Genomic DNA, 20,312 nt, shown 5'->3' with positions numbered 1-20,312 from the left:
GCCAATATAGAAGGAAAAATTAATGTTAATGTAACATGATGGCAGATCTGATGACAATTTTAAGAGAAGCAGAAGTCTTAAACAGAATTTGATGGATAATTAAAGTGTGGTGTGTGTGTGTGTGTGTGTGTGTGTGTGTGTGTGTGTGTGTGTGTGTGTGTGTGTGTGTGTGTGTTTTATGTGTGGGACCTATGTGAGTGTTATATAAGTGTTAGTAGGGAAAAGGGAATATATTAAGTTTTATTTTAACCCATTATCTGATCCACACTCCGGAGCAGAAGGGGGCGGTAATGCACCAATAAGCTGGATGCCAACCACGGTTAAACTGAAAAGAAGAAGAACTCCCCCTGAAAATTAGTTGGCAACCCGTAAATCATCAGGCACACTTGCTCTCTCTTTTGCTGTGTGCATATGCGGGCGTCAGATGAACGTGTGAGCGTCTGAGCGAGTTGCAGTGTGTTTGAGTGAGTTTTTTTTTTTTTAGACTTTTTTCCCTTTTCCTTCGTTTTGTTTAGATATTTTGGTGTAGTGTAGATTTAACTGTTGTCGATTTTATCACCCAATGGTGGTGAAAATTGGGGACAGACTCAAATGGCTGTGCTCCTTTAACCACTAAGCATGGGTGCAAATGTTTACCTGATGAATCCATAACAGTCGAGGACTGTCTAATTGAAATTAGTAGTTAAGTTGATGCTCATAATATTGTGTCTGCATCAAGGATGAATAAAGCGGTTGTTGTCTTTTTGAGAGAAGTTTGTTTGGTTCAGCATTTGATTGAATTTGGTTTATCCGTTATAGATATGTGCTGCCTGGTTGACTCGCGTATATAGGATGTTAGGGTTATGGAGGCCCCGCCTCAAAGCCCGAGGCTCTCTCTCTCTCTCTCTCTCTCTCTCTCTCTCTCTCATAACAAGTGCTAATGAAATCAAAAGTGAAAGTACGTCAAGAAATGCGATTACCTTATGGCCTGTTTTGTTGCATGCTGGATCAAATTTGGGACATGTAAATAGGTCTACAAAATTGTAAGTACTGACAGTAAAAATTGTAAGTGCTCGTCATCCGACTGCAGACAAGCTTCTTGTTTATACATGTCTGTTATTTTGTACCAAAACTGCGTATGATCTGAAAGTATAGCCTTTGCTATGTTTTACCCATTTAACTGGGAATGGGCCTATAGCAACACTGCACACTTTTTGTTAGGAGCCATATCAGACGGTACATTGGCAATAATATGCAATGGTCATATCAGTTTGTAAACCTGAAAGTAAAAACTGAATTTTCTTCTCTCAGTGAGTTGAATCCACTGAGAAGGAGAAAAAAAAACAGGAGCCATGTTTAAATACTTCTATAACTGTCTATAAACTTTGGAATATAGATGCATAACAAAAAATGTATAATATTTTGGGCAGTTCTGTATTAATCACTAAGAAGAAGTTATTGAAGTTCCAGTAAACAATGGACAAAGCAGAAGGGTTAAAAGATCGAGAGTTTTCTCCAAGGTATGTTTCTTTTATAACAGCAAATTAAACATCACAATGACATAAAAACCCATTTAAAAAAAAGCTACACAGCATCAAATTTATACTGTTATTTACTGTTAAGATCAAGAAAGCGATCAAGATCAGTCTCTTCGGAGTCCACCTTCCTGTCTATGAAAAGCCACAAATCTATTGTTGATCCACCAAATTTAAAAGATGGCAGAATTTCACCTGAAAGCAGGTAAGATGTGCATCAATCAAGCAATCATACCACCAGCATCGTACAAATGAAATGTGTAATTAATGATTGTCAATATTAGTTGTTCTGTTCACTAGTCATTTTTCAGTAATCATTTGAACTTGTGTAATTGCTTTCATATTTCGGATTTAATAGTGGCAGACTAAACACCATAAGATCAGGAATAAGATCAAGATCAGTCTCTACAGCACCCAGCTATCTGACTATGAAAAGCAATAAGTCTATTGTTGATCCACCCAACTTAAAAGATGACACAGTATCACCTGGAGAGAGCTCAAACTCTTTTATAACCAGCATGCTGTCCATCAGAAATAACTGGTCTAGAGATACATCTAACATTGAGAAAGAGGGAGACATGGTACTACAACAAAGGTCTGTCATTTCTATTCCAGTAATAAGTGTATTTGTTTAACAATTTCCACCAGCTCCAAGCTTGTGGCAATGCATACTGAATAACAAAATGAATGAAAATAATATAACTAATTATTATTGTTGTTTCATCAGCTTTGAATCTGAACATGATGGTTCAGCTGTTTTTGAGAAATTCAAATCAAACATGCAAGAAAAATTTCAGTGTTTGCATGAAGGAACAGCAAATCAGGGAACTTTGACAAACCTCAATGACATCTACACAAAAGTCTACATCACAGAGGATGGAGGTGGAGAAATCAATAATGAACATGAGATCAGACAAATTGAAATATTTAGGAGAGCAAGAACAGAAGATACACCAGTCAATCTGAATGACATCTTCAAACCCTTACCGGGACAAGACAACCCCATCAGAACTGTTCTGACTAAAGGAGTCGCTGGCATTGGAAAAACAGTCTCTGTGCAGAAGTTCATTCTGGACTGGGCTGAAGGGAAAGCAAATCAAGACGTCCACCTCATATTTCCACTTCCTTTCAGAGAGCTCAATTTTATGAAGAATCAAAGTCTCAGTCTCCTGGGACTTTTTAATACATTTTTCATAGGAGCAAAGGAATTGGAAATAAACAGTGATGAATATAAAGTTTTCATAATTTTGGATGGTTTGGATGAGTGTCGTCTGTCTCTGGATTTTCAGAACAGCGTGAGGTTGTGTGATGTGACTGAATCTGCTTCAGTGGACGTGCTGCTAACAAACCTCATTGCAGGGAATCTGCTTCCCTCTGCTCTCATCTGGATCACCTCCAGACCAGCAGCAGCTGATCTCATTCCCTCTGAGTGTGTCCATCGAGTGACAGAGGTACGAGGGTTCAGTGACCCTCTGAAGGAGGAATACTTCAGAAAGAGAATCAGAGATCAGATCATGGCCGAGAGAATCATCTCACACCTGAAGTCCTCAAGGAGCCTCTACATCATGTGCCACATCCCAGTGTTCTGCTGGATCTCAGCCACTGTTTTAGAGAAGATGTTGGGTGAAGCAGAGAGTGGAGAAATTCCCAAGACTCTCACTCAAATGTACACACACTTCCTGGTCCTTCAGACCAAAATCAACAATGAGAAAGACTATGAGAAGAAAGTGAATGATGAAGATATGATCTACAAACTGAGCAAACTGGCTTTTCAGCAGCTTATGGAAGGAAATCTGATCTTTTATGAAGAAGATTTGAGAGAGTGTGCCATTGATGTGACAGAAGCATCAGTGTACTCAGGATTGTGCACTCAGATCTTCAGAGAGGAGTTTGTACTGTGTCAGAGAAGAGTCTACTGCTTTGTTCATCTGACTATGCAGGAACATCTTGCAGCCCTGTATGTGTACCTTTCCTTTATCAACAATAAGATAAATGTGTTCAATATCACACCAGATCAATATACCACACCATCTGTGTTCTCAAATCCAGGAATTTTTCTATCTGACCTGCTTAAAATTGCTGTTGATAAAGCCCTGGCCAGTGCAAGTGGGCATCTGGATGTATTCCTTCGTTTTTTTCTGGGCCTCTCATTGGAGTCCAATCAGGCTCTCTTAAAAGGCCTTCTTAAACAACCAGGAAGTAGCTCCGGTTGCACAGAAAAAACTATTAAGTACATCAAAAACAAGATAATGGGGAATCCCTCTCCAGAGAAGTCCATCAACCTGTTCCACTGTCTGAATGAACTGGGTGACCATTCTCTTATCAAGGCAGTTCAGCATTTTCTTAATTCTGGAACAATAAGAGGAACAAGACTTTCACCCTCGCAGTGGTCAGCTGTTGCCTTTGTGTTGCTGACCTCAGAAGAGCTGGATGTGTTTCACATGAGCAAGTATGCCAGAATGTGCAGTGACATTGATGAAGTTCTTGTGAGGCTGCTGCCTGTAATTGAAGCTTCTAAAACAGCCCAGTAAGTACCACTTCTGATTGTTTTAATATGGCAACAATCTTTCTAGTCAATAACAAGAGTAGAAAATTACATGTTCCTTCATCAGCATGGACAACAAAAATTAATCACTGGTGAAGGTTAATCACTTATTTGTTAAAACACATTAATTCAACAAACCCTCTGTTTTGAAAGTCTCAGTTTTCAAATTTAGATAGCAATCTGTTAGTTTAAATATTTTTTTTAATTCTATAGAGCAAAACTTTAGAATCTTCTCCTGGTGTGTATTTGTTACAATTCTAGTATGTATGATTTACCTTTCCTACTCCTTGTAAGAGTGAAACTTGGTTCATGTTTTGCCAGATAGTCTAAATTACCAGTAGTCCAAATGAAACTGAAATGTCAAACTTGTGAAAGTAGTTTATAGTCCACAAACCAAGCTACTTTTTTCTTGAAAGTGCAAAGTCTAATGTTTATGCTTAGTCTAATGCAGGTTAAAACAAACTCTACACTGCATCTGGAGATTTACTTTAATCCCATTTACTGTAATTTCATCATCTTTTTTCTTGTACAGTCTTCATTATTGTATACTGTCAGAGAAGTGTTGTAAAGCTTTAGCCTCAGCTGTCAGTTCAAAGAACTCCTGTCTTAGGGAGCTGAACTTAAATGGAAATGGACTTAAGGATGAAGGAGCGATGGACTTCTTTTCTGGTCTAGAGGGTCCACATTGTAAACTGGAGGTACTGAGGTAAGTATATGCAAGGTTGCAACTACTAAACATGATACAGGGACACCCTCACAAGCAGTCATTTGTAATGGAGCTGAAATGGAGTGGGAAGTTTGTGTGTTTATTTATTTTGTATGTTTACACTACTTGTCATTTTATTGTTAGTATAATTTATCATATGATAAAATGCTCATCAGTACATCATTTGTTTCCCCCACAGGCTTGCAAACTGTAAACTGACAGACAAAAGTTGTTCTGATATGGCTGTAGCGCTTAAAACAAAATTCTTGAGCTTGAAAGAGCTCAGCCTGAATTGCAATAACCTGCAGGACACAGGACTAAAGCAGCTTGCTGCTGGATTACAGAATTCATACTGTAAACTGGAGATATTTAAGTAAGATCATGTATACAAACACACACACAATTGCATATATATTAGTGCTGTCAATCGATTAAAAAATATTAACTAATTAATCGCATATTTGTTTTCTGAAATTAATTGCAATTAATCCCACCTAACATTAAAGTTTTTAAATATGCTTTTATATTGCAATAATTTCACATTCAATCTTCAAATTAAATTAGAAACAACATAAAGAACAGTATATTTTTAATATTTGTTTGATGTCAACTTTTTTATGACTGAAGCCAGGTATCACATACAGACTACAGTGCATGCTGTCGCATTTGTGCGTGCAATTGAAGAGCACGCACTATGAGCACAGTACCGACAGGACAGGAAAAATGTTTTTTTACTGACATATGGCCTGACAACATCTCATCTGACCACATTTCACTGTTGTTCTTATGAAGCTCCCTCGTCACCTGTACCTTTTCCACACTCGTTGGACTAGCGCCTGGTACTGAGGTGAAGTTGGAGTGCACGTCTGAAAGTCTCCCATTTGATGTGGTCATAAAGATGTTCTGCGTCAAAATAAACACAATTCTTGTCAAGAAAAAAGAGACAGAAGCAGCAGTTGTGAGTGGGGTGGCCAACCCTAGCTCCGCCTCTGTGTTAATTGTGTTAAATATTTTAAATGCGTTAAACTGAAAAAATGTATTGCATTGGTTGTGGGGTTGTTAATTTTAGCACTTATTCTTTTTTATTTATATATATATATATATATATATATATATATATATATATATATATATATATATATATATAAGCAAGGAAGTAAGGAAAAATACTGGACTATTTTTTTTGTTTATCAGGCTATGGAATTGTGGCTTTACTGATGAAGGTTGTATTGCCCTGGCCTCAGCTTTGAATTCTAACCCTTTCCACCTGAGGGAAGTTTATCTGGATAGAAATAAACTTGGAGACAAAGGAATTAATCTGCTCTCGGATGTGTTGAAGAATCCATGCTGTAAACTGGAGGTACTGAGGTAAAATAATCTCACCTAAAGCTCTGATATATCTAAAAAAAATCTTTTTATGAGTTCCTGTGGCTCAGTGGTAGAGCATTTCATTAGCAGCGCAAAAGGTCGTGGATTCAATTCCCAGGGAACACACATACTGGTAAAAAATTTTTTTTTAATGTGTAGCCTGAATGCACTGTGAGTCGCTTTGGATAAAAACGTCTGCTAAATGCATAAAAGTAATGTTGAGGAATTAAATGAATAGTTTACCCCCAAAAATATAATTGTCATAATTTACTCAGTGTTTGTCTTACACTGTGAATTATTTTTGTTTGTGGTAATTATGTTATGACTTAATATTTTCACAGTATTATATAAAATGTTCCTTCTAAGCTTATTTTATATATGCTGAGCATAAAGAGTGAAGAGAATTTCATTGTTCTCTCGTCAGTATGATCAGATGTGGTGTGACCAATAAAGGTTGCTCTGCTCTGGCATCAGCTTTGACATCAAACCCCTCACACTTAAGAGAACTGGATATATCAGAGAATAAACTTGGAGACTCAGGAGTGAAGAAGCTCTCTGGTGGACTTGCAAATCCTCTCTGCAAACTGAAAACACTGAGGTAAGATTCACTATGGTCTGATGCTCCTAATAATATGAGATGAGAGTTAATTGAATATTCTTTGTTCCACTGCAGACTGATGCATTGTGGCATCACTCAAGAAGGTTGTGCAGCTCTGAGATCAACCTGTTTACACTTCATAGATCTGGATCTGTCTGGGAATAAACTAGGAGATTCGGGTGTAAAGCAGCTTTCGGCTGGACTTTTCTGTAATATTGAGATACTAAAGTAAGAATGTGAAAGTCAGACTTTTCCTTGTCCCCACTCAGACACATATTAGTAATAGAAGTACACTGAATTGAGAATGACACTATAGAATGACTAGTATCATTACATTTGTTTTAGTATCAATTTGCTGCTAAAGTACTTTTCATGTTTGTCTACAGGCTGATGAATTGTGGTGTCACAGATGAAGGTTGTGCTGCTCTGGCTTCAGTTATGAAATTAAATTCAACAGACCTGAAAGAGCTTTATCTTGATAGGAATGAGCTCAGTGATTCAGGAGTGAAGGTACTCTCTGCTGCTCTGGAGCACCCTCACTGTAAACTGGAGACATTAAAGTAAGATTACCCCTCTCACTGACACCTAGCAAATTTGGCTAAAAGAGTCTTTCACAAAATGTTGCCTCCTGTGCTGATCTTATGCAAGTCAGAGAAAACAAGATGTACCTAATTGTTATGTACAAGACTGTGCCTAAAACACCCTTTACCAGTGGGAAAATCATTGCAATGCACAGGTTTATTCTTTTAGTGAACTCATGAAATTAACAACATTTCAAAGCTGGTCACCTGTTTCTACTATTTTACTATTCCTTGACAAATTTAAATTGTTTTGAATTGCAAATATGGTTTATTTTTTAAACAGTTGAACAAAATTATACATGGCATTTAAGAAATCAATGAACAGGAGGGAGTTTCTCTTTGTTCTTTCTGCAGGCTGTGGGATTGTGGTATTACTGATGAAGGTTGTGCTGCTCTGGCTGCAGCTCTGACATCAAACCCCTCACATTTGAGAAATCTTTATCTATTTGGGAATAAACTTGGGTACTCTGCGGTGAAGCTGCTCTCTGCCCTAAGCGATGACCCACAAAACAAATTAGAGAATTTTGAGTGAGTATTTATACCATCAAATACAACTTTAACTAATATTTACAATGTAACGTAGTCACAAGTGCTGTAATATCTCAGCTGTAGTTCAGCACAAACTAAATATTAAGGACTTGTAAGCTAGATTTAGTGTCCTGACTAAATTTGACCAGTAGGATGACCACTATGTTTTGTGTGTACTTACAAGTGTAATGCCAGTATTTTTTGCTCAAATCTCTCTAATCTGTCAATAGGTAATTCTAATTATTTAGTTGTCTTTAAGAGTATCTCTAATTTACTGTTTATTAGTTTATACTAGATGCGGTCCTTTAAGAACTGAAGAGTTGCTGTGATTGATACTTCTACACACATCTGAATGTCTGAACACAACTGAAGCATGATAACCCACCTGCTCATGCTTAGCACATCTGTCACTCATCTTTGTTTTTCAGGGATTTTTTTTTTTTCCGTGAATCATCATGCTACAAAATATTTTATGAATTGTACACCATATTATTATCCATTATTATTATTTGTGTTACTATAATTTTAACTGTTGTTGGTCATAATCAAACCAAGTAAAGTAGTGTTTTATATGAATAACATACATCTGGGTGTTAATAAGAGTTATTTCTTTTTTCTTTGTTAGTTTTTTTTTTCTTAGTTTAAGATATCATTCATCTTAAACTGTGGAATAAGTTTAAGGATTTTCAGTTTTCATTGATTTGTTTACATAGAATGATTGAACAATTAAAGAAAGCATGTACATCCAAATAATACCGAAAATGTTGTGCACAACCAAAATATATCAGCACACTGTTGCTCCCAAGGACATGTACTGGTCTCACCAAAAGCGATGTAACATGCTGTAACTAAGGTTATACATAAAAGCACACCTATCGACAAATTACATGACTAGAAAACATGACAACAAACCATGTTTTTAAAATGTAGGATTTACTTAAATACATATTAGTTGCACTTTCAAGAAGTGGAGTCTAACATTTCATCACTGATCTTTTGTTTTATTTATTTTTGTGAAAACAGAAAACTATATTTTATATTCAATTTCCTTGTGTATACTGTAACATTTCAGGTCAGACTGAATAGTTTACTGATTTTTCATGTTACATATGAATGTCATTGTCTGTTCTGCAAGAGAATTATCCACCTTTTTCTTGTTGTAAAACTGGGTCCGGCCATTTGTAAATTTTATGGGTCTGGCTTCCATTTCTCATAATTTATTGATGCTTTTCTGTCTCTGTATATTACATTTAAATCTAAAACCTATGTTAAATTGCTACACTAATATGTGTAGAATGGTATAATTGACAGCAAAAAAATTATTGCATTTTAAGCAACCTGAGTAGTACTGTGATTAAATTGATATGTTGTCAAGAATAAAGTTATTGGTGTTAACATTGTGAATGTGGTATAGCCTCATGTAATATTTTGTGTATTTCTATTTATCTAGCCAAGTAATCTGAAGAACAGAAAAATGTTATGCTTTGACTAACACACTACTGCAGATGTGAATCAGAGGAAGGAACAAGCTTAGTAACTTTCTGGTCACTGATATAATTGTCCACTAGAGGGAGATATTTATCAAATTTTAAGAGTTTTACTACTATGTTACATAAGCGCAACCTCACACAACAGTCCTATACAACTAGTAATCATTTATTAGATTTTATGATGTTCTCTTTAGCTTTACAATATGTCTGTAATTTAAATTCCAGTATTATGGAATAATTTAAACCTAGAATGTGATTTTAGGGTGGCCCTTATTTTTGGACTTTTGAAATCTTCTGTTATCACTCTCCAAGTCAACTCTCCTTAATGAGAAATGGAAACAAACCAAATTTAGCAGAGAATGGACTACGTTTAGGGTTTGCTCAGCAAAGTTGCAATTCTGTTTTAATGACCAGAACAGCATGTAATTAATAATTATACAAAACCATTAGTAAACTGTGAATTAGGTTAAAAACGAGAACACAGAACAGTGTTGTTAGTCTTAAATTGTTATACATTGGCGCTGATTGCCTTGTGGGCAGCGTGTCATGTTTACTTTAAGCTTCCTATCTATTCTTTCTGTTGTAATCACAGAGTGATAAGAAATGTGTTGAAGAACAATTTTTCAGTTTTGAATGATATTTAAAACAGCAACTATATAAATACTATGTAAATGTATTTTATATATATTCAGTGGACTGCAAATTTTTTTTTAAAGGGGTCATATGATGCTGCTAAAAAGAACTGTGTATTCGGTATAATTAAATGTGTTTATGCGGTTTAAGGTTAAAAAAAAACCACATTATTTTCCATATAATGTACATTATAGTTTCTCCTCTATGCCCCACCTTCTGAAATGCGTCGATTTTTACAAAGCTCATGGCTCTGAAAAGTGAGGTGTGCTGTGATTGTCCAGCTATCCAGCGCATTGTGATTGGCTGAATGCCTCAAGCGCGTAACGGAAATGTTCCGCCTCTTAACATATTGTGATGCTTTGTCCGGCCGGAGCAATGAAACATAAACATAAAACCCATTATAAACGTGATATAAACATGCTTTCTAGTCATGTCTTCTTTTGGAAGGCAAAAACAAAGTAGTTTCGCTTTCTCAATGAAACAGTGTCACACACCGCGGCCTTGAGTTAGCAGAGGCCGGAGGCCTAGAGTGAGCTGCGGTCTAGAGTGAACCGTGGCCGGCTTGAGTGAGCAGAGGCAGGCGGCTTGAGGTGGATTCTACGAAGGAGCGTACCTTGTGCTTGGGGCAACCACATGTGACGACCCCGGGCTGGACTCTACTTCGTCCACGGTGAAAGCCCATTCTGCGATCCACAGTGCACAGTTGATGTATGTCCTCAGTGACCAGCATGGATCAGCGAAGTGGATATCGTCCTCTTTTGGAAGGCAAAACAAAGTAGTTTCATTTTCACAGTGAAACACACAGCGTTTATATGACATGGTGGCGGCAACAACAATACTACAACGAGAATAAAAGGTGCGCCTTTTTTCTTTGAGTGAACATCTGGGCGGCGTTATGCAAATCTTCCCACATACTGATGTAGATAAGGTGTAAATAAGAGATTCATTGTGCAGTGTATGGAGCTTTGTCAATTTTAATGGATGTTTGTTGGATAGAGATTAGTTGATTATAGTGACGGATTTTGTTGGATATTGAGGGAGTTTGCAAATGTGATATCGATTTATTATTAGATTGCGATAAACAAGAAATTAACATTAAGTGACTTGCATTGCCTGATTTTGCTTTATTTCATCAACATAAATAGTTCCAAACAAACTCACAGCTGAGCTGCTGCACATCTCCAAGCAAACTCAGAGGTGTTTTGTTTATGAATTAATGTGCGTTTTTAAACTAATCTGATTCAATCACCCATTCATAAAGACAGTTAATTGCTTGATTCCCAATTTAATAATTGTTATTTACAGTAGTTCATTTTAATATTTCTATATTCAAAATTTTATATTTAAAGCATTAACCTCAACATTAATTTATGAATTTAATTGCACTCATGCCACTTCTGAGACTCATTAAAGATCTGAAAATAAACATACAAGCCACTTTTATGTTCTTCTGTGCCACCTTCTTCTGTAGTACAAATTATTTTTATACTGATTTCATTTGAATGGTAACATTCTTATTCTACATGTTTTTATTCTGTTGTTTTAATAAGAAATTTGAAAAAGCTTATAAATATAATTTTTTTAATTTGACATAGAAGATAACATACTTTTATTAAAGTTAGAAAAATGCCATTACAAAGGTATACAAACAAAATTCCCTGTAAATCACTTTAAGGAGTCAAATATCATTTTGTAATGGGAAGGCTAATATTTGATCAGAATTTTTGATTATTGATTAAAAGGTGCTCCAGAACTTTTTGACTGTGCTCCTAATTTTTATTATTATTATTTTTTGTTTAAGAAAAGTAAGCGTAGAGCCCTGTTTAACCACTTTTTATTAACTTAAAAATTGAGAAATTATTTCAAATTTAAATCTCTTACAAAAATTACAGCAAAAACCAGTTTGATGTAAGAATGTGTTTTCATCAATATTTGAGAAATTATATTTGAATAATACCAGTGTGAACTCCATTGACTTCAGTGGATTTAATAAAATTCCTTTGAACACAACTGCTCAAAATGGTCTAAATTTATGAAACCTACACATTAAAAACCTCATTACTCTGAAATTTTTAATGTAAATGTTAAGTGTAAGTAAAATGTTAAGTACTGTAAGAGGTCTTTCATAATGCTACACATGCTGGCATGTGGATTTGATAGGCGCTTGATATAAAATAAATGGTGCTTTAAAAAGTCCTTGAAAGTCCTTCAATCTGGTGTTCATGAAAGAGTGGGAACCCTCTTCTGTACTAAAATGATCCTTACAGAAAATGTAAAGAGATTATGAGATGTTTCACTATAGCTTCTTGAAGCCTTTAATTTTGTATGACTGATAAGTTGACTTCACTCTGATCATCACCCCTAACTTTCTCCACTGACTCTTGTTCAGACTAACCACTGTCAGTTTTCCACACTCTTCTTTGTGCCACATGGACATAAGCAACAAAGAAATCATGAGATGGATGTGAAACATGGATAACAGCCTATATGAGTTGTATTTAAGTCCTCACAGCTAGCTAGATGCTATTGCACTTTACTGTTTATTACAATTCATTTTAGTTTACTGTTTTTCTTTTGTAAGCTGCAAATATATGTGCAATGTGATCACATTAAAATTCATGTATTAAGTTGTAGGTCAACAAGCCAAAATTGCATTTTAGCTTAATTCAGTAAATTTATGATCATAATTATATGCACCTACCAAAGGTGTACTAAAATGTTATATGTTATAAAGAAAAGTAGAAATGTCATTCTTACAGACAGAGCTGAGTAGTAACTGATTACATTTTTATTTGAATTATCATTCAGTAGGTTATTTAACCATGTATTACTGTCTTTGGAGGGCTTTTGACTTTCAAATGAATTAAAATGCACAAATTCAGGTTATTTCTTATTTACATGTAATGCAGGCAACTTTTTTGTCATCTGAATCTCTTTCACCTTATATGTTTACTTGAAAGTACCCCTTTATGATTTATTAGCTTTTCTTTAATCTCACTAACACCCTTTTCATGACTTTACAATTTAAACGTATTTCTGTGTATGTGTGCTAATTTCATAATTTTGTTAGTATTGTATTTTATTGTCATTGTATCGTTTGTCTAAATTGAATGTCGTGTAGTGATGGGAGAAATGAACCTTTTCGAAGCTTCGAATCAATTTAACTTATTGCTTAGCAAAATTATAAATAGTTTGAAGCGCTCGAAAAACACCACACGCTAATGATGCCTGCTGGTCAAAACTGTGTGAATGCAACAAAAACTCAGGCCAAAGCATAAATAAAAATAGCTTTTACAAACCCATTGCAAATGTTCTCTTGAAAGTATAATACATTAAATGCAACTGAAATAATAAAATACAATTAAATATGAAGTGTCTGTATAATATGTTTTTAATAATTATTATTAATTAGCTTGTTTTGTTTGTTTTATGGAGAGCTTGTCTAAAAAACAGGCCTGTAAGAGGCTATTAAATACTACTCATTCTTTAAATTACACACAAGTCTCATTAAAAAGTCTACAAAGTCATAAAACTGATCTGAGATCATAATAATAAATGCATAGATAATCATAACTGACACACACAAACACAATTAGGCCTAATCAATACTGTATGGTGTTTATTTTCTGCAGGCTGAGGGATTGTGGCATCAGTTATGAAAGTTGTGCAGTTCTAGCTTTAGCTCGGAGATCAAACCCCTCACACCTGAGAGAACTGGATCTGTCTTTAAATACATTTGGAGACACATGATTATGGAGTTTATATGTTGATCTGGAGAATTCTGACTGTAATCTTGAGATACTTAAGCAAGATCACCACTCACCACATTTGTCAAGTAAGTCCTCTATTTCAAAGCTAGGGACAGAAATTAATGTCATTCTCTCAGCAGGTTACACAGTTGTGACGTCACTAATGAGGGCTGTGCTGCTCTGGGTTCAGCTTTGAAATCAAATCCCTCACACCTGAGAGAACTGGATCTGCTGTACCAACAGAAGGCAACATACCTTAATGAAGACCAACACTAATAGTAATTTGAGAATCAGCTGAAACAACTGAAAACTCATCTATTCCATGAGCATCTAACTGCCTCCTCATAAAAATAAATAAATAAAAAAAAAAAAAAAAATATATATATATATATATATATATATATATATATATATATATATATATATATATATATATATATATATATATATATACCTTCACTTTTCTATTCACTTATTACCCTTTATCCCTTCCCGTCCTAGCTTTTACTACGTTGAATGATGACTGAAAGAAACCTTGTATAACGGGCACTTCTTGTGTTTATTGCCATCTTATGGTAGATAAAGTGTCTGCCAAATGAATAAATGTAGGCTAAATATAAGAATCATCTGATCAGTTCTCTGTCTTTACCAGTGGGGAGGGCATAAATCTGCAAATGAGTGGACCTTGCTAACATAGGGTGGACTTCTAATCTGTGTACAACTATGGCTTGTCAACATATTTAAAATCTTGGCCTTTAATTTATGAGTTTAAAGCACACCTTTAAAATTTTTGCACTTTCTCCTTTTATTTGTGCACCTTTAGTTTACCATATATCTATAAAATTTACTCATTCATTCATATAATAAATGTAATTGTGGCTCATTGCGGAATGGATCAGTTCTTTTGGAATCAGCACATCTGACTGTTCTTTGACCGTTGTAAAATATATGACTCAATAAAACAGCAGCCATAAGGGAACAAAGTTCAGCTGTTCTCTGTAAACAAGTTATACTGGGCAACGCAAAAACGTCTCTGAAAAATACTTGTACCATTAACTGTATATAACTGAAGTTAATGCATTATTTTAAAGGACAGAACCAGCCATTTTACCCATTAAAGAAGAACTTTGGAAGAAGAATTTCAGTTTCATCATGAATCCAAGCAGTTCACATAGTTTCTCAGGTTAGTGTGATAAATATTTGAACTTACTTTACTCTAGAAATAAGAGCTGCACAATATTTATCATTGCCCATGGTTTTGTTATCATGATTAATAATGCTGGTTTATTTACATTTAAGTGCTTTTTGGATTCCATATTTTTTATATATAGAGTACATCCAAAACATGCTTTCGTTTATTCCTGTTTAATGCATTAGCATATCAAGACTTAATGTCATCTAAGCAGCATGAAAAACAAACTGTATAAATTATATACAGAAAGTTTATAAATAACGCTTTCTGTATCACATTATCAGTAACTTATGCCGTGAGTCATTTCAGTTCAGCTAGAACTGAAACTAAATAGAAACCACTGAAGCATGATTAATTCATCACGGCAGGCATTATTGTTTATTGTAACTACTAATTGTGTAGCCTTACTAGAAATGCCATAAACAGCTTGGTGTTCTATCTAGACCTTTTATTTAATAAAGTACATACTCACATACCTCTGCTTCGATTTTCTCTTAACAGAGCTGAGGATTCTCCTTTTGGGTCCAAAACTTGCGGAGAAAAGTTCAGTAGGAAACACTATCCTGGGCAAAAAGGAGTTTGGATTGAAGACTTTGCAATGTATGAAGGGAAACATTGAAAGAGCTGGCACAAAGATCACTGTGGTTGATACTCCAGGCTGGTGGAGAAATTTACCCTTTGAAGAAAACCCTGAACTGTACAAACAGGAAATTATCCTGAGTGTGACAAAATGTCCTCCAGGACCTCATGTGCTGCTGCTGGTCTTAAATGTAGACACACCGTTTAAAGAAAACGAAAAAGACATTCTATGTGGTAACATGAAATGTTTTGGTCATGAAGTGTGGAGGCACACTATGGTGCTGTTCACCTGTGAAGATCATCATACAACCGCTCAACAGTTTATTGAGAATGAAAATCTCCAGTGGCTCATTAAGAAATGTGGGAACAGATTTCATGAGCTTGATACTGAAAACTGGGGCGATGGATCTCAAGTCACGGAACTGCTTAAGAAAATACAGGTGATGGTGGAAGGAAACGGAGACAGACATTATGAAATAAACAGAGAGACTTTGCAGCAGGTGGAGGAGAAGAGGAGAGAACAGGAAAAGAGAGCAAACGAAAGAAGGATCAGAAATCAGCAACTGAAAGATGAGACAAAAACAACCGGTGAGCTTTTTTATAACTCTCTATATTGATTTTATGTTTAACCAGAAACAGTTTAAGGGGAGAAAGAATCAGGCCCTTTATATAATAAATAAGAGAAATTGTAACACAAAAAAAGATTTCAGTCTTTTGCTGTTTAAGTAAATAGCTGCTTTGCTTAGATGCCTGCATAGGCTGCCTGAAAACATTACTTATATAGTGGACTAATTTGACTTTAAGGACTTTAACCTGTAATTATATAGCCTGCTCTATTTTATAACACAACAATCTTCCTTCTCCACAGAGATACCTTCATATTACTGGAGGTAATTAAAAAACTGAGTTCAAAGACCTACCATAATAAAATATTTATGTCTGCCTGCAGAAAATAAGCATCCCTTCTCAGAGCTGAGGATGGTGCTCCTGGGTTATAATGGATCTGGGAAGAGTTCAGCAGGAAACACCATCCTGGGCAAATCTGCATTTGATTCCAAAAGATCCCTTACATCTGCAGTACGAGAAGGAAATGTTGCAGGAAGACACATCACTATGGTCAACACTCCAGGCCGAAGAAGAAATTACCACTCAAAATACACCCCCAGACTGTATAAAGATGAGATTGTGTTGAGTTCATCTCACTGTCCTCCAGGACCACATGCCTTTCTGCTTGTCATAAGAGTGGACGTTTCTTTCACTGAAGTGTACAGAAAGGCAGTAGAGGAACATGTTGCTCTTCTTGGTCTCAATATCTGGGACCACATGATTGTTCTCTTTACCTTTGGTGACTGGTTGCAAGACACAAGCATTGAGCTGTTCATTGAGAGTGAAGGAGAAGCTCTTCAGTGGATAATAGACAAATGCGGGAACAGATATCATGTCTTCAACAACAGAAACACAGAAGATCGCAATCAAGTGACAGAGCTGTTTGAAAAGATAGAAGAGATGGTTGCAAACAGAGGAAGCTGTTTTATAATACAGCATCGGAATTTGCAAGAGGTACAGTTCAAAAGGATGGAAGTTGAGAAATTAGCAAAACAGATGAAGGCTGAAGTTCAAAAAAGAAATGAATTGAGACATTCAACATCAGGTGAGTAAACACTGAAAACACGGTTTTAATGTGAAGTTACTGACAATATTTACAGTCTGTGCTCTGTCTTTTTAGGAGATGCTGAACTTTTTGAAATGAGGTTGGTGTTGCTTGGACCTCACTATTCTGGCATAAGTTCAACAGGGAACACAATTTTGGGAAGGCAAGTATTTGACAGAAGAATCGAAGAGAATCTAAGTAATAATGGGGAAGTGGCCGGGAGGAAGCTCACTGTGGTTTGTACACCAGGTTTTGAGAAAGATTTCCTTATTGGAAAAAGACTTGAGGATGTTAAACGAAACCTTCTGAAAAGTGTAGCAGAACAGTCTTCTGGAACGCATGCTTTCATTTTAGTCCAGAGTGTTGACTGTTCCTTTGCAGAGGAAGAGAAAGGTGCATTAAAGAAAATCATGGAGCCTTTCGGTGAAGGAATCTGGAATCACATATTGGTTCTCTTCACTGCTGGAGATGAACTAGGAGAAACTCCCATAGAGTTATTTATTGCAAGTGAAGGTGACACTCTGCAGTGGCTCATTGAGAAATGTGGGAACAGGTATCATGTTCTCAACACTAAGAACTGGAGTGATGGATCTCAGGTCACAGTTCTCCTGGAGAAGATCGGAGAGATGGTGGCAGGAAATGGAGGATGTCCTTTTAGACTAGATGAAGGTACTTTAGACTGGATTGAAAGAACAGTAGCTGTACCCATTAGAAGATCACAGAGTATGGATGATCCATCAAGTTGTAAGTTGTTCTTAAGTTGTTTGCATATTGTGCAATATTTAAAAGGTTTGTCTGATTCTGATATTAATTCTTTTCTTTTTAGTTGCTGGAAAACACAGTTTTTCATCAGGGATAGGTTCAGCATGTGTGTCCCTGAGATCCCAAGGAGCACCTGAAGAGTCAAGTTCAGAAAAAAGCTCTGGAGTGGAGTCGCTTAGCTCTATTCCTGAGTTTGACTGAAGCCTGGATTCAGATTAAGATACACATGCACTCTAACATTGTCTTGTTTCCTTCATTTAATTAGCTTATACATTTTTATTACCTGTTTAGATCTGTACATAGAGGACAGAGAAGTAACGAAAAGGTTACTTATGTTCAGTAATCGGTAACCTATCAACAATCAAATCTTTATTGAGTTTATTTTTTGAGCATTTCTTATTTTTTTAAAATCTACAGGCTTCATTTTTGTGAATATGTCATTTATAAGCCGTGCACTGTATACAGTTCTTCAGTTAAATATGATTTCAAATTTTGAAAATCCAACTTTAAATGGGTTTATGGATCTATGTTTTTGAATAAGCTCACCAGACTATTATATGACTGAACGCATGGTGTCACTGTGATTGGCTGCTCCAACAACAAACAGCTTTTGCAATTGCACACTTCACCTAGACCGACAAGACTGGTCTTTACTTTATGTTTTGTACTGTACATAGCAATATCAACAGTAAAAAAAGAATTGTTGATAACCGTGTGACTAAACATGTTTTCTTATTATCACGACTGTAAAAATTGCTGTACAACTTAGCATTTAGCTTTTATTTTTAAAGGGGTGATGAACTGAGAAACCAAAATTCCCTTGATATTTTGACATATAAGAGGTCACTTTACTGTAAAAACATCCTATAAATTTCAGAAATCAAAACTTTCTCATTAGTCTAAAAGCTTATATTGAAGCCAGTGCACCAAAATGACTGCTTGTGGAATGTGCCGCTCTACTGGTGCGTTCAAGTCATGTGTAAAGATCGTATTGACGAGTTGAATGCACATTAACGCCACCATAAAACCGATATTATGGATTCAGCAGATATTCTCCAAAATGGCACTACGGTGATGCAGAGAGTCAAGGGAGATGAATTGTTGAATAAAGTCGTTAGTTTGTTTTCTTCACATACAAAAATTCACATATCCTCATTGCTTCATAACGTTACGGTTGAATCACTGATGGCAGATGGACTTTTCTGACAATGCTTTTCATACTTTCCTGGACCCTTGACAGTGTAATTTACTTGCCAGTTAATGGAACAGTCACAAGCCTCCCGATTTTCATCCAAAATATCTTAAATTGTGTTCCAAAGACGAACGACATGGGGGTAGCCTAAGTGATTAATAAGTTTAAGATGATAATAGTGTGAGTGCATACAAACATTATATATATATATATATATATATATATATATATATATATATATATATATATATATATATATATATATATATATATGTTGTAAATAAAACAAAGATTATTGGAGTATGTTTTAAAAGAAAATACTAATTTAGTCATTCCACTTCAATTTTTGACGTCAAATTCACTGTTACTTTAAATTATTTGTTTAATTTACTAGCAATTTTTGTTTTCTAATTGTTTCTACACCCATTGTTTTTTAGTGTAGACAATTCCAAATAATTCCACTAGAGGGAGATGTTCATCAATCTGTAAGAGTTGTACAAATTTTTTGTTCAATTTCTTACATGAGAACAACCTCACTCTAAAAACAGTTCTCTACAATTAGTAATCATTTATCTGTTTTTATGATGCTGATATTTAGGTATAGAATTTAGTGAATTATGGAGTTATTTGAACCTAGGTGTAATGTTATACATGACTGGTGACACACTAACTTTGACAGTGATGTTTATTGGTTGCAATGGATAGCATGATAAGCTATGTAAATAGCTAAGGATGAGCAGGTTAGTTGTATATGTTGGCAGCCATAAGCAGGTGTGAGGAATGTAAAGGTTAGAGGTCATGTTTACATTAGGTGTAATCGATATAATTCGGTGTATAGATAGATAGATAATTTTCAGTATATTATAATTTGAATGAAAATGTATTTAAAAAGCTGTACAAAGGAATTCGCATAACTCAATGCAACTAAATGAAAAAAAAAATGCAATAAGATATATTTGTTGTTGCAGAATGTTTATAATAGGTAAGCAGCATGAGTCCTGGTCAAGTTAGTCTGGGAAGTGTCACACAAACACTCATCATACACATTCAGATCAATGCCTTATCTTTGCTGAGTAAAATAATTTTTTCCTGAGGCTCTTGGTTTGCATCGGTTTCCTCTCCTCCACTTCCTCTATGCCAATCACGATCTATAAATGTTTACTGAAGGTTTGAATGCGCATCTCTGTATGTTCGGTGTATGCTGGACACATACTATCTATGAAA

The 20,312-nt window shown here is 35.4% G+C and overlaps 2 protein-coding genes across 5 annotated transcripts; both read left to right on the top strand.

The window, feature by feature from the left end:
• The first annotated feature begins 203 nt into the window (after window positions 1–203).
• LOC109048593 (NACHT, LRR and PYD domains-containing protein 12-like) lies at window positions 204–9,240 on the top strand. Of its 3 annotated transcripts, none has more exons than XM_042771520.1 (13): window positions 204–464; window positions 1,410–1,499; window positions 1,603–1,719; window positions 1,873–2,109; window positions 2,242–4,041; window positions 4,592–4,765; window positions 4,965–5,138; window positions 5,960–6,133; window positions 6,558–6,731; window positions 6,807–6,959; window positions 7,118–7,291; window positions 7,667–7,840; window positions 8,126–9,240. In XM_042771520.1, the coding sequence occupies exons 2-13, from the start codon at window positions 1,456–1,458 to the stop codon at window positions 8,133–8,135; spliced, it is 3,405 nt and encodes a 1,134-aa protein (XP_042627454.1). In that variant the 5' UTR covers window positions 204–464; window positions 1,410–1,455; the 3' UTR covers window positions 8,136–9,240. The 3 variants fall into 3 exon arrangements, with proteins under 3 accessions (XP_042627454.1, XP_042627455.1, XP_042627453.1); XM_042771521.1 differs by lacking the exon at window positions 204–464 and adding an exon at window positions 491–1,022 and having other exon boundaries at window positions 4,670–4,765; XM_042771519.1 differs by lacking the exon at window positions 204–464 and adding an exon at window positions 491–1,022.
• A 2,272-nt stretch (window positions 9,241–11,512) lies between these two features.
• Window positions 11,513–18,606, top strand: si:dkey-23k10.5 (GTPase IMAP family member 8). 2 transcript variants are annotated; one of them, XM_042771524.1, is made up of 6 exons: window positions 11,513–13,798; window positions 14,804–14,895; window positions 15,406–16,071; window positions 16,433–17,134; window positions 17,210–17,878; window positions 17,961–18,606. In XM_042771524.1, the coding sequence occupies exons 2-6, from the start codon at window positions 14,865–14,867 to the stop codon at window positions 18,095–18,097; spliced, it is 2,205 nt and encodes a 734-aa protein (XP_042627458.1). In that variant the 5' UTR covers window positions 11,513–13,798; window positions 14,804–14,864; the 3' UTR covers window positions 18,098–18,606. The 2 variants fall into 2 exon arrangements, with proteins under 2 accessions (XP_042627458.1, XP_042627457.1); XM_042771523.1 differs by lacking the exon at window positions 11,513–13,798 and having other exon boundaries at window positions 14,332–14,895.
• Window positions 18,607–20,312: the final 1,706 nt, after the last annotated feature.

This window comes from Cyprinus carpio, chromosome A15 (assembly GCF_018340385.1).
Source record: "Cyprinus carpio isolate SPL01 chromosome A15, ASM1834038v1, whole genome shotgun sequence".
Taxonomy (NCBI): Eukaryota; Metazoa; Chordata; class Actinopteri; order Cypriniformes; family Cyprinidae; genus Cyprinus; species Cyprinus carpio.
The sequence above is the reverse complement of the archived record's forward strand: the minus strand, read 5'-3'. Positions and strand labels throughout refer to the sequence as shown.

What these genes read in the sequence shown, in the direction of transcription:
- LOC109048593 (XM_042771520.1), top strand. Translation starts at nt 1,456, where the DNA reads ATGGACAAAGCAGAAGGGTTAAAAGATCGAGAGTTTTCTCCAAG. An exon ending in GACATGGTACTACAACAAAG is followed by an intron (nt 2,110 to 2,241) that starts GTCTGTCATTTC and finishes TTGTTTCATCAG; the next exon opens with CTTTGAATCTGAACATGATG. An exon ending in GAAGCTTCTAAAACAGCCCA is followed by an intron (nt 4,042 to 4,591) that starts GTAAGTACCACT and finishes TTTCTTGTACAG; the next exon opens with TCTTCATTATTGTATACTGT.
- si:dkey-23k10.5 (XM_042771524.1), top strand. Translation starts at nt 14,865, where the DNA reads ATGAATCCAAGCAGTTCACATAGTTTCTCAG. An exon ending in CAGTTCACATAGTTTCTCAG is followed by an intron (nt 14,896 to 15,405) that starts GTTAGTGTGATA and finishes TTCTCTTAACAG; the next exon opens with AGCTGAGGATTCTCCTTTTG. An exon ending in TATGGATGATCCATCAAGTT is followed by an intron (nt 17,879 to 17,960) that starts GTAAGTTGTTCT and finishes TTTTCTTTTTAG; the next exon opens with TTGCTGGAAAACACAGTTTT.